Source organism: Hordeum vulgare, chromosome 1H (assembly GCF_904849725.1).
Source record: "Hordeum vulgare subsp. vulgare chromosome 1H, MorexV3_pseudomolecules_assembly, whole genome shotgun sequence".
Taxonomy (NCBI): Eukaryota; Viridiplantae; Streptophyta; class Magnoliopsida; order Poales; family Poaceae; genus Hordeum; species Hordeum vulgare.
This window is the reverse complement of record NC_058518.1, coordinates 497,611,361-497,626,731: the sequence shown is the minus strand read 5'-3', so window position 1 is coordinate 497,626,731 and position 15,371 is coordinate 497,611,361. Positions and strand designations below refer to the sequence as shown.

At 46.6% G+C, this 15,371-nt stretch overlaps 1 protein-coding gene across 1 annotated transcript; it reads left to right on the top strand.

The window, feature by feature from the left end:
- The first annotated feature begins 9,833 nt into the window (after positions 1-9,833).
- Positions 9,834-11,850, top strand: LOC123419182 (U-box domain-containing protein 25). The gene has a single exon (XM_045107139.1). The coding sequence runs from the start codon at positions 10,375-10,377 to the stop codon at positions 11,470-11,472; it is 1,098 nt and encodes a 365-aa protein (XP_044963074.1). The 5' UTR covers positions 9,834-10,374; the 3' UTR covers positions 11,473-11,850.
- The last annotated feature ends 3,521 nt before the right edge of the window (positions 11,851-15,371 follow it).

Sequence of the window (15,371 nt, the reverse complement as noted above, 5' to 3'; positions counted from 1 at the left end):
CATTTTTACCTCGAGAGTCCAATTGGGAAACCTTACAGTCACCACACTATTAGAGTAGTACAGTAGATACTAGCAGCTGTGGCACATTCCTGCAAACTGAATCTCCTTTTTTTTAAGCAAACTGTCGGTTAACTAACTGCAAACTAGTCAAAGTCAGAGTGGCAAATGGCAAGGTGGCAACATTCTTTGGAGCAACAAGTGTCTGAACTGCAATTCTATAACATTCAAGGCATTTGCCTTTAGAACCCACTTTTGGAATACCTCCTTCGACTAGCTATAGCCTATTCCAATTTTGTAATGAGACACTGCCTAGTTCTCAATGCCTCCTAAAACTCAGCAAATTGTACAAAATTGCTGGTGAAAGGAGTTAGTGGACCTGCCATTTATGCAGGACTGATCACTGAAAATTCTGATATTATCTCCTCCCCTACTAGACTACAAATTATTATTTTTAGCAACTACTAATGCAAGAATTTCCCATCCTCTTCTTAATTTTGGCCCATGGGCTTTTAAGCGGCCTTGGCCTATCTAAACCAGTGATTAAAAGAGTGCAAATCCGGCCATCAAACGCCCGTGAACATGACCGGCCAGTGACTTGGGCTTGGCATATTAAGATTTTGAGAAAGAGATCCAGCCCGTGACCCTAGACATGACGGGCTTTTCAACAGACGAACCGGGTCTAGGCCTTAGTTTTCTGCTATGGCATTTTTAGGCCCTGTCTAGACCCGGCTCGGCCCAGCCCATGGCAATGTATTACGCCATTACCGTCGTTGCACGCACACTTAACAAAAAAAAGGAGTAATGCTACACCTACAAAGGCTTACGTAAAGATTTTACGTACAAACTGATGTGTAAGATTGTGATTGGTAATTGGAGGATGAGGGGCCCCACCCCCACTGAAAATCGGGAGGAAGAGAAGAGTTAGTTTGAAAGGTTAAGTAAATCTTTGTAAGTTTTTGTATGTCTAACATTATTGAAAAAAAGGGTAGGGACTTCTCCAGAGCTCCAAGCAGAAGCAGGGGAGACTGCGCTCTAGATCGGGGAAACCGAAAACCCGGAGCGCATATATATCAGGGTCAGCTGGACTGCAGTCCAGTTCAACCCCCCTAGCAACGTAAGCATGAGCGAATATTGTTCTCTATGGACGGACCAAGCACAGTTCATTCCACGGTGACATGATACCGGGCAACGGATCAAATAAATCGTGACGAGGCAGCTACTAATACATAATCCGTGTCCAAATTAAACCCAAAGCATGGAGCATCGTGTCGTGTGCACGGGACGAGCATTGACACCGCGAGGCACGCCGGTCGGACCCTGCACGACGGTTACGTGACGCACTAAATTCGACCAGACCGGACGAGCAGTTCTTCGTCCCATACGAATTCCCCCCCTCCCTCCGCCCTGCCCGATCCATCATGACATCCACGTACTACGTGCTCGGGAGGGACGACGGGTTGATGAGCCGGGTCCCGACGGCATACGGAGGCGCTAGGCTAGGCCGGCACGCTGGCGACCGGATCGGCAGGCGGAGGGCCCGAGCCGTCGCCGACGGGACCATATATCCCCACAGCTAGCCCGGCCACCACAGAGGGGAGGAGGAGAGGACCACGCCGAGCTCAGCTGAGCTTGACAACACCTCAGGCCATGCCCATTCCCATGCCATGCATCGGTCGAAACGACTTCAGATCTCGAGAACCCGTCCATCATATTCCATGGCCATCCCTGGAACCTGTATGTATGTATATGTATGTATGCAAGTTGTGGTGCAGTCGCTGCGCGTTGGCCATGTGTGGATAGCATACGGCCATACGGTCACGTCGGGAGCAGTCACCCCATGACGTCGCACGCGCGCCACGGGGGATCGGGAGGGCACGGCGCGCGCCGGTCACGTGGCCTCGGGTCCCTCCCCTGGCCCTGGCCCTGGCGTGCGCGGCCACAACCCAGCAGCTCCGACCGATGCGCCGTGCGTGGGCTTTGGTTGGGTGGTTCGCTGGTTTGTAGGACTACCTTGATGGAGTGACTGTGACACGACGGCGGCCGGGGATGGATGCGGCAGCGGAGTTATGGATGTCACGCGCATGTAGATGTGGGGGGTGGGGGTGGCCGTGGCATATGGCATGACTACAATTCAATGAGCATCCCCATCCAGGACATGCAGCTACGACTTTTAAACGAAAATGAATGAACAACTGGATGGACCGACATGCACGTACTCCTCACGTTATTTACGCTCGCTCTCATTCACGCTCCTGGTTACGATAGATGGATAAAGATAGAAAAACGTCAATGCACATCGGTTTGCACACATGCAGTAAGGGTATCTCCAACACTAACCACTTCGGCATCCGTATGTGGACAAGGAGATGAGTGAAGGCTGCTATCTAACATTCTGTGCATGTACTTCACCAATTAATTAACCAAACCAGGCGAAATTGCTGGAAACACGATGAATTAGGGGACTGATTTGCGCCGGCGCGCCGGCCCAAACTTTCGGCCGGCCGCGCGCGAGCCGCAGGATCCATCAACCCCACGTCATCCGTATCTTTGGATCCGCATGCAACATTTTTTCTCCCATGCAGTAAAATTTTGATGCGATGCAGCAATTTTTTCAACGGTTACAAAAAAACAAAATTTGTAGAAAAAAATATCTACGTGATCATATATGAATTAGGGGACTGATCTACGCGCGAGCCGCAGGATCCACCAACCCCGCGTCGTCCGTACTGTTGGATCCGCATGCAACATTTTTCTCCCCATGCAGCAAAAATTCGAAGCGATGCAGCAATTTTTTCAACGGTTGCAACAAAAAACAAAATTTGTAGCATAAAAAATATCTACGCGATCGTAGCAAAAAAACGAAGTTGTTGGTGCGTGGTAGCAAAAGTCAAACGCCGGTTGTATCAAATATTTACGTGACGCGTATGCAACTTTTTTAGCGAACGGTTGCAGCAAAACATGATGCCAGTTGCAGCAAAAATTAACACGGTTGTAGCAAAAGTAAAAAAACATCGATTGTAATGAAAAATCCGACGAACTGGAGTTGCAACCAAACGTATATGCAGTTTTTTTACTGGGACAAAAAATAGTAAAAAAAACGCTTGCAGCAAATATGACGCTGGTTGCAACATATTTAGACGAAAAATGTTGCATCCACTGACCAGCGAAGCGCGCGGGTGAGAAAAATGTTGCATGGGCCCGCGCGCGAGGGGCGACCGGCGTGTCGGTTCGGCCGGCGCGCGAGTGGGGAACGATTCCCGATGAATTATGTTCAGAATGGAAAATAGACACACGGTAAACTCTAGTCTTTATTAATGATAGAATTACACACATATATATGTAGCTCCGAAAGGGTGAGTACGTAGGGACATGAAGCAACGGTCTCTGTTAGAAAATTCAAGGATTACTAGAATTAATCAAATCCTCACACCTCTAATACATGCTTGTTAGTGTAAGTATAATTATCTTGAAAATCTCCTCCAAAACCCTATGAAGAAAGTAAGGATAAATGTGTTTGGTATGTTACTAAAACTCATGTAAATCCATTGAAAAAAATAAAGAGAAATTGGTGCAACATACATTAATTATCGTCTCTTTTAACTCAATACGTGAGAACCATAGAGTTCGAAGAACAATAAACATGTTGTATATAGTTTCCTCATGTTGATACTAACTCATTAAAAACCTGTTTGAGAACATGTATAGTAAACTCGTGAAGGAAAAAAGTATAATATGATGCTTCGAACAGGAAGATACTTCCCCTTCTTTTTGTAAATTTTGAAGCCGTCACATACCAATTGCATGATCATATTTCTGGAGTGTTGAAGTTGGTAGAGACTTCGTGGACAAATCAGTAAGATTGTCGCGTGAGTTGACTTGCAAGATGGGCAATATGGTCATATTGCTTAGTAACTTGTTTGCATTCGGGCAACACAAGAAGTATTATCTTAGAGATAAGTGTTCGTGGATTTAGCTACTAAGGTCTATTTTAAATATTTTCATGTGATGGCTGCCATACCTAGCACGAACACAAAGCTTGTCTACGATCTGACGTGGCAGGGGTTTGTTTGATATATCCAATGATATTGGTGTCCAGATTTCTCTCAAACTAAAAATTAGGACAAAATGTTTCATGCAGTGGAGATATCAAATGATATTCTTGACCCTCAACCAATTATGTGTGGTGGGTTCAATGGCATCTGGATATGGAACTGTGTGTCCCAATATCACATTTCCATCATCGCATGTTTTTAACAAATCTTTCTCTACATGTAGAGAATGAATTGCCATGAGAGTTATGAATGGATAAAAATTGACCACAGCGAGTTTCTGCAATATATTCTGGATATGGACAACATGATGTATCATAATGTATAAATGAAGGTACTCGAAGTTTTACCAAAATCCTTCATCTTGAATTCCTTCATTTAGATGATAACATGCTTAACATGTGTGGGTAATCATCAATGAAGGAGTAATCCTTATCTATAAGGAATTCACTATGTCAATGTGTGGGTAATCATCAATGTATGTTGTGTTTTGCATTTTGATTCACACGTGAGATTCCATTGGGAATCATCTCTGTCTAAATCTAGTGATCCACACACACACACACACACACACACACACAAATCTATCAAGTGCATAGATAAATGATTTTGTACTGCCAATAATATAAGTTATCAGAAAGAGATTTCACCTTTGGAGAATAGTTCGGTATCTGCGTGAACATTGTGCTACAATATTTGCTCCATGTCTCACCACCATCTTGTTCCCATTCTATTTCTAGAAGAAAACCGATGTAGGTATTACCTATGTGAATACCTTCCCTTAATTAAGCAAGATTATTTCTACCTATTATACACTTTGCTTGAGGTGAATCCGAATGGTGTTCACATTTTTCCATGGCCATGGTCTTTGGACCCGAATCATGTGAAAGGTTTTTGCAATCTAGTTGAGAAATATATGTAGAAAATCGTAAACTTCCGGTTATATGTTTCTACGGAACCTATATGTCAATATATAATTGATTTAAATATCATTATCCATGGTGACTGCTCGCGATTTCCTAATGCGTCTGAGTTGGGTATTCTGATGTCCAGGTCATTGTGTGCACTATGACCTGTGTTGGTGGAGGTTGCCCATCCACTGGGTGTATACTACCCATTAGATGTCTGTCAACATGAAGTTGACTTGCATTTACTTGTTCAGAGGCATTTATATCTTTGCTTGCGAGAAGGTGAATCCCGATGTACAACTACCGTACTTCTCCCCTTGTTGTTTTAAATGGGGAGTTGAGTGATTTTAGTTGGTACAACCACTCTTTCTAACATATTTTTTGTAGGATTTGTGTGACACTTTTGTAGTCAGTAAATGAATCTGACAGGTTATTTGCAATGTGTTGCAAATCATCTGAACGCATGGTTCAGATCTTTGAGTATGTGGGTTTGAGGCAGAAATGTGTTCAACATCCCACTAATTTCCTGGCAGTCTTTGTGGTAGTTGAAATCTCTCCCTAATATCTGGAATGTTCCTCACTGAATTAGCACACTGCCCTTGAATAAATATATTTGAGGGGCCAAAGTTGTATGCGAGAGTGGTGATATCATTATGTAACCGAATTACCGTAGATGAGAAATACTTGGTAGATTTCCACATATAAAATATAGAGGGAAATAATATTATGCAGTTTGATCATGAACGTGTAAAACTGCATGACTTCAACGTAAAGTTGGTAAGTTGTAATTCCAAAGTAAAAAAATAATGCAATGAGCTTAACTCTTTGTATAAAGGATTCTAACAAATCATTTGAGTTTGTACATATAGGACAAAGTGATAAACTTCAATCCTACGGCCATAGTGAAGGCAGTCAAGGAGAATTCTACAACGTTGTCCATTCGATTTGCTTGAAATCGAGAGCCTATGATTTTCTGTGGATAAATCACACTTGAGATCATCGGATAGATGTGTCTTTTAGAACCATGCAATATCTGAATAGTTTAGCCAATGGTTGGGAAAAGCCACTTACCTCGACTTAATGCATTCAAGAAGTCTAACTGGTCCAGAATAAACTTTAAGGAGCCTTAAAATTAGCTTCCCTGCGTCACATGTAGTGCACAGAAAATCCAATTATTGTTAGAATCTAGCATCATAATAGTCATAAATGAATGCAATAGCTGATAGTTTCGGTTTCAACCCAATGTCTGGATAACCGGTTTCAACCCAATGTCTGGATAACCAATACGAGTATGCCAAGTTTGTCATGTACAAGACATTCTGGAAACTATCTTTTACGCAACATGTGCTACAGGTCAGTGGCGGGCTCGAAATAAGCGAAAGGTGTGCACATTTTAACGAATTTGAGTTATATTTCAATTAGCTTGCATAGGCCTTAAAACTCAGATCATTTTTACATGGTGAAAAGATGTTTTCCACACATCTTGGTGTGCCATGACACACCTGGCACACCCCCTGGGTACACCATTGCTACATGTATTCTAGTATGTGTAGTCAAATCATGAGATTAAGAAGATAATGTCATGGCATATCCGTATTTGGTAAAGAGAAGATGTTTCTCTTTGTTGTCATCACAAGTTTTGCTATGGTAACTCTTTGACGAATACCTCTATAGTTTTAGTAGGTATGAGCTGAATTAAGACACAATAAAGCCGTGTCTTCGAAATAAACCAAAAAACTTCGTCTCCGCACGAGAAGTGATCCACGAACAATGTACACCCATCACAATATATATCACACGTGCAAGAGTAGGGTATTATCTCCGTCGTGACGGTTTGAACCTAGGTAAGTCCAATCTTCTGTTTTCGCTTAACTATTCGCCAAGCTTGGATACCTCGAGGGATCTGCTGGAATCTACTCTCATAATGTATATTATAAAAAATGCATTTTTTGTGTGTAAATTATATGCAATTTTTGTCAATTTTGATTCTAGAGTTTTTTATTTTCTTCTTAAAGGTTAGTACCAATGCCATCCATTCCTTCTTCCTTCGAAAACACCTTATTTCAATTTTTTTATAATTTTTTTATTATATTTCTTCTTAAAGGATAATACATATACCACCAATAAATTCATCCTTATAAAACCTTTTTTTTATTTTATGTTTAGCTTTTAGTTCAATTTATGTTTTAAAGGGTAATACCAATATCACTATTCCACTATTATATGTTTATTCTTGCATATTATAACAAAGAGTAATTTCTGTGCAATATTTTTCATCATTTTTTTTAGTTTTTTTTTTCTTTTTAAAGGCAATACCAATGTAACCAATTCATTCTCCCTTATAAAACATATGATTTTTATTTATTTTTCTTTTATTTCATTTTCTTTCCTCTTAAAGGGTAATACCAACGTTACTAATTCCACTATTATATGTTTATTCTTGGATATTATTTTAGAGCGCAGTCCATGTGCAATTTTTTAATAATTGATATTAGTTTTTATTTTATTTTGTTTCTTATTTAGGGGTAATATTAATGCCACTACTTCATCCCTTCGTAGAATTTGCAAAACTTTAAACATTATATGCTAATTGTTGCATATTACAATAAAGCTCAATTTTAGTGTAAATTGTGTTCAAATTTTGACATTATTTGTTTTTGTTTTGTTTCATTTTTTTCTTAAAGGATAATATAAATGCCACTAATTCATTCCTTCTTAGTATATTTATTTGCAAAATTTCAACAATTATATGGTTATTCTTGCATATTGTAAAGGGCGTAATTGTTACTATAAATTGTATGCAAATTTTATCACTATTTATTTAATTATTTTTAAATTTTCCTTCTTCTTAAAAGGTAGGATTGATGCTACTTGTCCATTTTCCATATATTTTTCTTTATTTGTTGTTTTTTTTTTGCTTGTGCCTTGCGAGGTATCATGTCACTTTTGTTATGTTTCAAAGTAAGCCCTGGAATGTGGTCGGCTTTTCTTTTAAGGTTGCATAGGGCCGACTGCTCCTCTATAGAAATCAACATATAGTTTTTATGGTGCAAGTGGGTTTTGATTTCGCTGCTCCTTCGTTTATTTGTTGGATGTGGCAAAATCGTACTTACCATAAATATTATAATCTCATGCGCCTGACCCTTTTTCTTCTGTTGGGTATGTAGTGAATGTGTTTGTATTGTGCTTTGTTGTTGCCTCATCCCAAGACACATCAGATTATCGGGTTTCTGTTTGTGCTTCTTTTTTTATGAACTTAAAATGTTATATCTTAATTGTCTTTGCTATTCTTTAGTCACATGAAATATTTTCTAGTTTCGGTCGAGTTTCTCGTCTTGTTAGATGCAGCCCATCTACAAAAAATTGTATCCACCGTGTGATTCAAGTAGACATGAAATCGATTTTTTACTTTATCTATAAAGCGGGGCGAAAAGCTATTTCGAGAGACATAAAACCGAACGAGCTCTGGCTGATCTATGCTTAGAGGCCCTATGCATGAACATCAATATCCAGCACACACACTTTATCGAAACATCAATATAAATTTCCACCATTCAGCATGGATGGTGAGCTATCTCAAAAACAATGAGAACAAAGAAAAATGAATATCAATTTGCACCACACAAAAGCTTTGCTACGGCTAGGAGATGAAGTAAGCAACTACTAGTACGTAGGAACACGATCAAGTAGAAAACATGCCGATCTGGAAGCAAATCGACTGACATAATATTTTGATTAGTCGATTGATCAAAACAAAAAAAAGTAGTCAACTTGCATGTAGCATGTCCCATTTTCCCATGTCATTCAATTTGTGTTTTGTGCGAGGCCGAAGGTAGGGACAATGTAAAGAGCGACCGCAATGAGTAGCGGTTGTTAATGGAAACGAGCCCAAAACCTGACGAGTGCAAGTTAAAGGATGCAGGAGTCGTCGAAGTTGTTGCGGATTAGGGGGCTTAGAGGGATGGGCACGACGATGAGGGGAGGTCGAGGTAGGGCGAGGCGGTGTGCGACAACATGTGGCGCTCGCAAGTGGGTGGGTGTGGGTGTGTGTGTGGGAGGGGGGAGTAATGCTAGACATACGGGCGTTTTACGGGTGATTTACGGGTGATTTATGGGCTCATTAGGGATGATTGTTTGGGATGAGCACGGCTTCATCAGTGAAATTCAGGAGGCCAAATTAGATGATGGCACGTTTGTCATCGCGTAAAAGTCCGTTGAAGCAGCGGAAGAAGGAGGAACCGTCGGATGCGGCAGGAAGAAGATGAATGCCGTCATAACTATTAGGTGGAACCGTCAAATAATCCAATGGCCCGTAAAATCCAGTTATGCCATTTTTTGTCTAGGTAACTCAAATGTGCTGCACCCACGATCTGTTCGTGGAAACAGAAGAGAAAACTCTACACACACACGTACTGCGTGCGGCGGTGCAGCGGTGCAGGAGACGGGTAATCTGACTCACACACTCGAAGCCGGTGATTGGCTTACACGCAACCGGATGGCCGATCGATCACTGCCACTGCCGCTTTCCTCCAATAATGCAGGCGAACCGATCCACTCCATATCCACTGAGCCGGTCAGCCAGTCACTATCCCTCGCCATCACCATTCACCAGTCACCACCAACCAACAGCAGCAGCAGTGCCAGGAATGGCACGATTGCACGGTTCGTGCGATCCGACGGCCACGTACTCGCCGACGTTGCGCAGCGCAGTCACGCATCGCCATCCATGGATCGAATCGATCGACCAGAACGAGGATCCGCCTCTGCTCTGCTCTGCTCCGCCCCCAGCGTCACATCCGTCCCCCTCCCCTCCCCTCCCCTCCCCCAGCTCTCTGCCACCGCATATGCGCCTCCCCCCTGTAGGCGCGGCCAGCCTCCCCATGCACCCAGCTCTAGCCCCGCCCACCCCGCCAACCGGTGGGGGCTCCGCCACTGCGCCGCCGCACATGCTCCCGGGATCGCATCATCGATCGGATCGTTTCGCTTGTTCCCCTCCCCGCCCGGTGAAAAGAAAACGCGCGCCGCTCCTCCGGCCTCGCCACTGCACTGCGCCGCTCGTTTTCACCGCGCCGTTGACACCTCCTTTTAACCCGGCATGCATGCGGTGACCGTGACGCCCGCCTCGGTCACCCGCTGTTAAGTGGCCGCCTGCGCCTCGACAGCGCGCACAGGCGGACCGCGAGGCCGCATTCAACTCGCCTGGGCCACCACCGCGCTCGCCACCACCTTATCACCCGGCCCGGCCGCCCCGAGAGCTCCACACCCACCTCCAACTCTCGCCGACAGACAGACGCAACCAACCCTCCCGCACAGCCCTGCGCGTGTCCGCTCCGCTCCCACCGCTGGCATATACGTGGCGCTGCTGGTGCTGCGGTTGCCGTTGCCGTTGCCGTTGCGCGGAGCCGGAGCGGGAGGAGATGAGCCGCGGCGCGCACCGGGAGATGCCGGCCGGGGGCGGGGGCGGGGGAGTGGGGCCGAAGCTCAAGGCGACGCCGCGGGCGCTCTTCTCCTGCGGCATCTTCAGCACCTGCACGCACCCGGCGCTCAGCCCCACGGCCACGCCTAACAACAATGGCGCGGCTGGGAATGGTGGGGTGAAGGGTGGTGGTGGTGGTGGCGGCGGCTCGGCCACGCCCTGTGGCGACGCTTCGCCGGCGCTGGTGGAGGCGGCCGCGGCTTCCGCGGTGCCGTCGCCGGTGCAGTGGCATCGTCAGAAGCAGGTGGTGCACGGGGGTAACGCTAATGGCAGCAACGGCGCTGGGCCGTCATCGTCTTCCTCATCCTCGTCGAGCTCCGCGTCGCAGAGCTTCACACAGTGGCGGCTGCCGGTGCACCACCCGCCGCACGCGGCCTCGTCGGCGTCCGCGGCGGGGGCAGGAGCGGCCAGCCACGCGGTGGCGGGCAGCACAGAGGAGAAGTTCGCGGCGGGCGAGGTGGTGGCCGCGCTGCGTGCGGTGGAGCGGGACATGGAGGACACAGAAACGTCAAAGACGGTGCCGCCTGGCGTTGTTGCCGGGGTGGTGGCAGCGGTGCGGGAGCCGGCGACGGCGAGGCTGGCGGCGAAGGTGCTGCTGGTGGTGCTCCTGGAGGAGGCCAACCGTGAGGCGGCAGTTGAGGCCGGCGCGGCATCGGCGGCCGTGGAGGCAGTGGCAGCTTCGGGGCCCGCGGGCGCGACTGCGGAGCGCGCGCTGGCGGCACTGGAGCTGCTCTGCACGGCGGCGGGCGGCACCGCGGCGGTTCGCAGGGAGGCCCTGGCCGCGCCCGTGCTGGCTCGCGCCGTGGAGGGCATGGCCGGGCGCGGCCGCGAGTGCGCCATCGGCGTGCTGGCGGCCATCTACGGGAGCGAGGAGGCCGCGGACGCGTCCCCGCCACCCCCGGAGGTGGTGAAGGCGGTGGTGGGCGCGATGCAGGGCGAGTGCAGCGCCCGCGGGCGGCGCAAGGGCGCCCAGCTCCTCCGCGCGCTCCAGGAGGGCGGCCGCCTCGGCCTCGCCTGGGACGGCGTAGGCGGCTCCTGATGAAGTGATGAGCAACCCGCCCGCCGGCCGGCCGCCTCGGTGTCGGCCTCACTCCACTCCACTCCACTAGACTGTAGCTCGACTAGAATGGGACCCCACTGGCAGCGGCGGACGGCGGATCATTCGCGGACTGGATCTGATTCGCTGTGGCAACAACCATGGTTGATTACTTACATTAGCGAGAGATAGATGATAATGGAATGAAGGGCCCCTCCCAGGCAAGCATTGCAAGGGTGTCCGTCCGTCAGTCACCTCTGTACTGGTACTAGTGTAGGGTCCGATGATCTCGTCTCATCTCATCTCATCTTGATTTGTATTTGTAGTGGTGCCGACTATATATTCATCCATCAATGAGATGAGATCTGTCTGTCCCAAGAATGAATGAATTTCCCCCCACATCTCGGCCCCTCATTTGGCCGTTACGCCGAGCATCAGAATCTATCTGCCCGGTGAAAAAACATCCAACCAACGTCCTGACCTACATTTTACTCAGTCATCGGTTAATGAAAACATCACCATCTATGACGTTGTGTTTCAGATTTCGTTCTGTATAGTATGACGCTGTGCTGCGTCTGGCCAGATTTGGTAGGAACGTCACCAGTCACTGCAAATGGAACTCGCCCCTCTGTGGTGGATAACCGAGAGGCTCTCACTAAACAGTAGTATTGTTTCTATTTCTAGGATCGGCTGCAGCATTCCTCGACCGCAGCTGCAACTGCGAATCCAATTCCCCGCGCGTACAGTTGATCTCTTTCTTTCTTTGCTCGGCTAAGTTTGAGCTTGAGCAGTGGATAGGGTGGCACTGCAGTGCACGCACGATGCAGCAGTGGTTCAAACCAGTGTGGCGCGAACAGAGCAGAGCCATGCATTCCCCTGTCGATGTCGTGCTTTCCTTTTGCCACCCACCTCTACTTCACTGTCCCACTGCACCGCAGTGCAAGCAGAGCAGAGCCCCGCTTTGGCTGTCATCGGCCTTTTTCCGTGCAAAGCAAAGCAGAGCCCGATGTGTCGTCGTCAAGGTTGCAGCTCCGAAGTCCAGACCCTTCCTTTACTGAATCCATCACCACTCACTCACTCACTCACACATCCTGTCAGTTGACTTCAGCTTCACTCTCACTGGCTGCTCATAGTGTGATCTGTGACGACCCCTTTCACCACTCACCTGCTCTGCTGTATGCTGCACTGTCTGTTCAAGGATCAGTAGCGCCAGGCAAAATAAACAAATTTGCTTCAACGAGTGAACACCGCATACTATACTGTTCACTAACCTAATGGCACCCGAACAGAAAGACGTCATACTATACTGTTTGACGCCGTAGCCCTAAACACCGCACCTCCAACCACGCTGTCACCGAGTCCCTAGGTTAAGATAATCTCTCCTCATCCCCTCCCTGTCATCCAATTTTTTTTCTCTTATTTGCTTATTTTTTTCGCAAGTTTGAGCAAACCCTAGTTCTCCATGAAGTTTGGGATGTGTATGCTTTTGTTGCACTTTGTTGGGGTTAATCTTGTTTGTATGTAATGACTATGGGTATTGGCATGTTAGAATTAGTGTTTTTTGTATGTAAGGATTAGGGTTATGTTGGGGTTAGGTTTGTTCAATATATATGTTAGGAGTAAGGCTTGTTCTTTTGATTATGCGAATGTTTCACTCTTTGGATGGGTGCTTATAGAATATATTCTATGTTGTGTTGTTAAACATTTTTAGGGATGAGAAGAACATGTGTTTATCTTGATCACGTGAACAAGGATGCCTTTTTGAAAGGCAATATTGACCCGAACCCGGATGAGCTAGACATGGTGTTTGAGTGTAGTCCTAGCTATACCGAGTTGTTAGAACAAGTGCGAATATAGTTAAATTGTATGGACCCAAGTGATGTTATTGAGTTTGATGGTAGGCATAATTGGGATTTGGAATGCACATTCGTTGGAAGACCTTGCGTGTGAACTCCGAGCAACGTTGAGTTGCATACAAGGAGACAATGGCCGAATCACTAGACAAGGCTTTAGAGTTATTTTCCATAAAAAGGTTGATGCTAACATGCACTTGAATTTGAACGGTGTTGCCTCTCCGGTTGTTGATAGTAGTCCTCCAGGCATTAACGAAGATGGCATGATTGAATCTATTTTGACCCAACAAGTGAGGCCAACATTGACCGTGATTTCGAATATCCAAGGTGAAGCATTGCAAGAGGAGAATAATGAGCATGAGGATGATGAGAATGATAATGTTGTTCTCCATGAAAACAACATTGGCGATTTGGACAAATATTATGGGCAAGAGACCATGAACAATTCCATTTTGTACTCCCGTGGCTATGCATCCGAGTCGGGCGATGACGGTCCCGATGAAGAAGTTGACGAGGAAGGATTCATGACCAAGGAGGCCGAAGCTTTCAAGAAGGTATTACGACGGGATCATCGGCCACCATTGTTCGAGCGGGTGAAGCCGTGGTTGACGACGACAAAGACATATTGCTTGGAGTTCGGCCAACTTCTCACTCGGATGAACATGGGAAAAACGGTATTTTTGCGCGGGTCAACTGAAGATGTGGTTGGATGACTTTTTGGTTACGCCTTATCATCCACACAAAGTTGTGCATTCGGACATCAAGGTGCTTTACACGGTTGCATGTGAGGATCCAGAATGTCCACGGATTCGCCACACGGTAAACCACCGCCTCTGAGGCCTCCCCAACGGGTTCTACCATAGAGGACGACAATAGACAATAACTCCCCCCCCAAACGATTGTGCGCGCAAGACCATGGAAAAGAGGTCCCGGGTGGCACATTGTGAGTTGTCTACCACTTCACATGTGTCGACGCAAGAGGGTTGATGCCGATCTTGTGTCCCAAAACCATAGACAACTCACCTTCGAGTTGATCGCTTACAGGCTTCCCAACTCCAACTCCTCACTTCCAAGAATGAGCATAAAGAGCGTACAAGACCTTGTGAAAATCCTCTTCCACTACGAGGTGAAATACGGGAAGGCATGAAAGGTGAAGCAAGCCGCATTCAAGATGTTGTATGGTGACTGGGAGCAAGCATAAAATCGACTTCCTAGGTTGTTGGAAGCAATGTCCACCACTAACACGGACATGTTTCATGTGGTCGGGGCGTATGGGAAAAAAATAATGATTCACAACGGAAGGACGGTCCGAGTCTTTGGTCATGTATTTTGGGCATTTCAGCAATGCGTGAGGGGTTTTCAACACTGTCGGCCAGTCATCTCCATCGATGTCACCTTTTTGACCACATAATTTAACCAGGGCATGCTTGGGAGTCTAGATTGCATGAATCGAAACAGAAAAAAAAACATCCAAAGGCTTGGGCTAGGCAATAGACCAACCATCAATGCAAACCCACTATTTTTCTTGAAATCATGGCTTCGCGTGACTTGTGGATTTGGTATTCCATATTTGGATTGTCGGGGTCTCTCAATGATATCAATGTATTGCATACGTCATATCTTTTCTCGCACCTTGCTAGTGGAAATGCTCCGGCTTGCAACTACACCGTCAATGGACATGATTATTCCAAGGGCTATTATCTTGCCGACGATATTTGTCCTTTGTGGGCAACATGTTTTAAGACAACTAGATGACTCGTTGCACCAATGGCGCAAAGGGCGAGAGGGAGCGAAGTATTGTGAGAATATTCATACACCCAACTCTTTACTGCTGGTACATAGATGCTTCATAATATTCATACACCCACTAGTCCATCACTGGGGGAGACGTCCCATCGACGATGCTCGCACCTACCTGCACCGCCAACTTAGCCTCCCTTCACTAGTAGAAAATGGCCCATTTGTCCCGGTTCCAGAGGCCCATTAGCCCCGGTTTTGGAACCGGGACTAAAGCCCATAACCTTTAGTCCCGGTTCCCTTACTAACCAG

Coding starts and splice junctions, on each gene's coding strand:
- LOC123419182 (XM_045107139.1), top strand. CDS start 10,375: ATGAGCCGCGGCGCGCACCGGGAGATGCCGGCCGGGGGCGGGGGCGGG.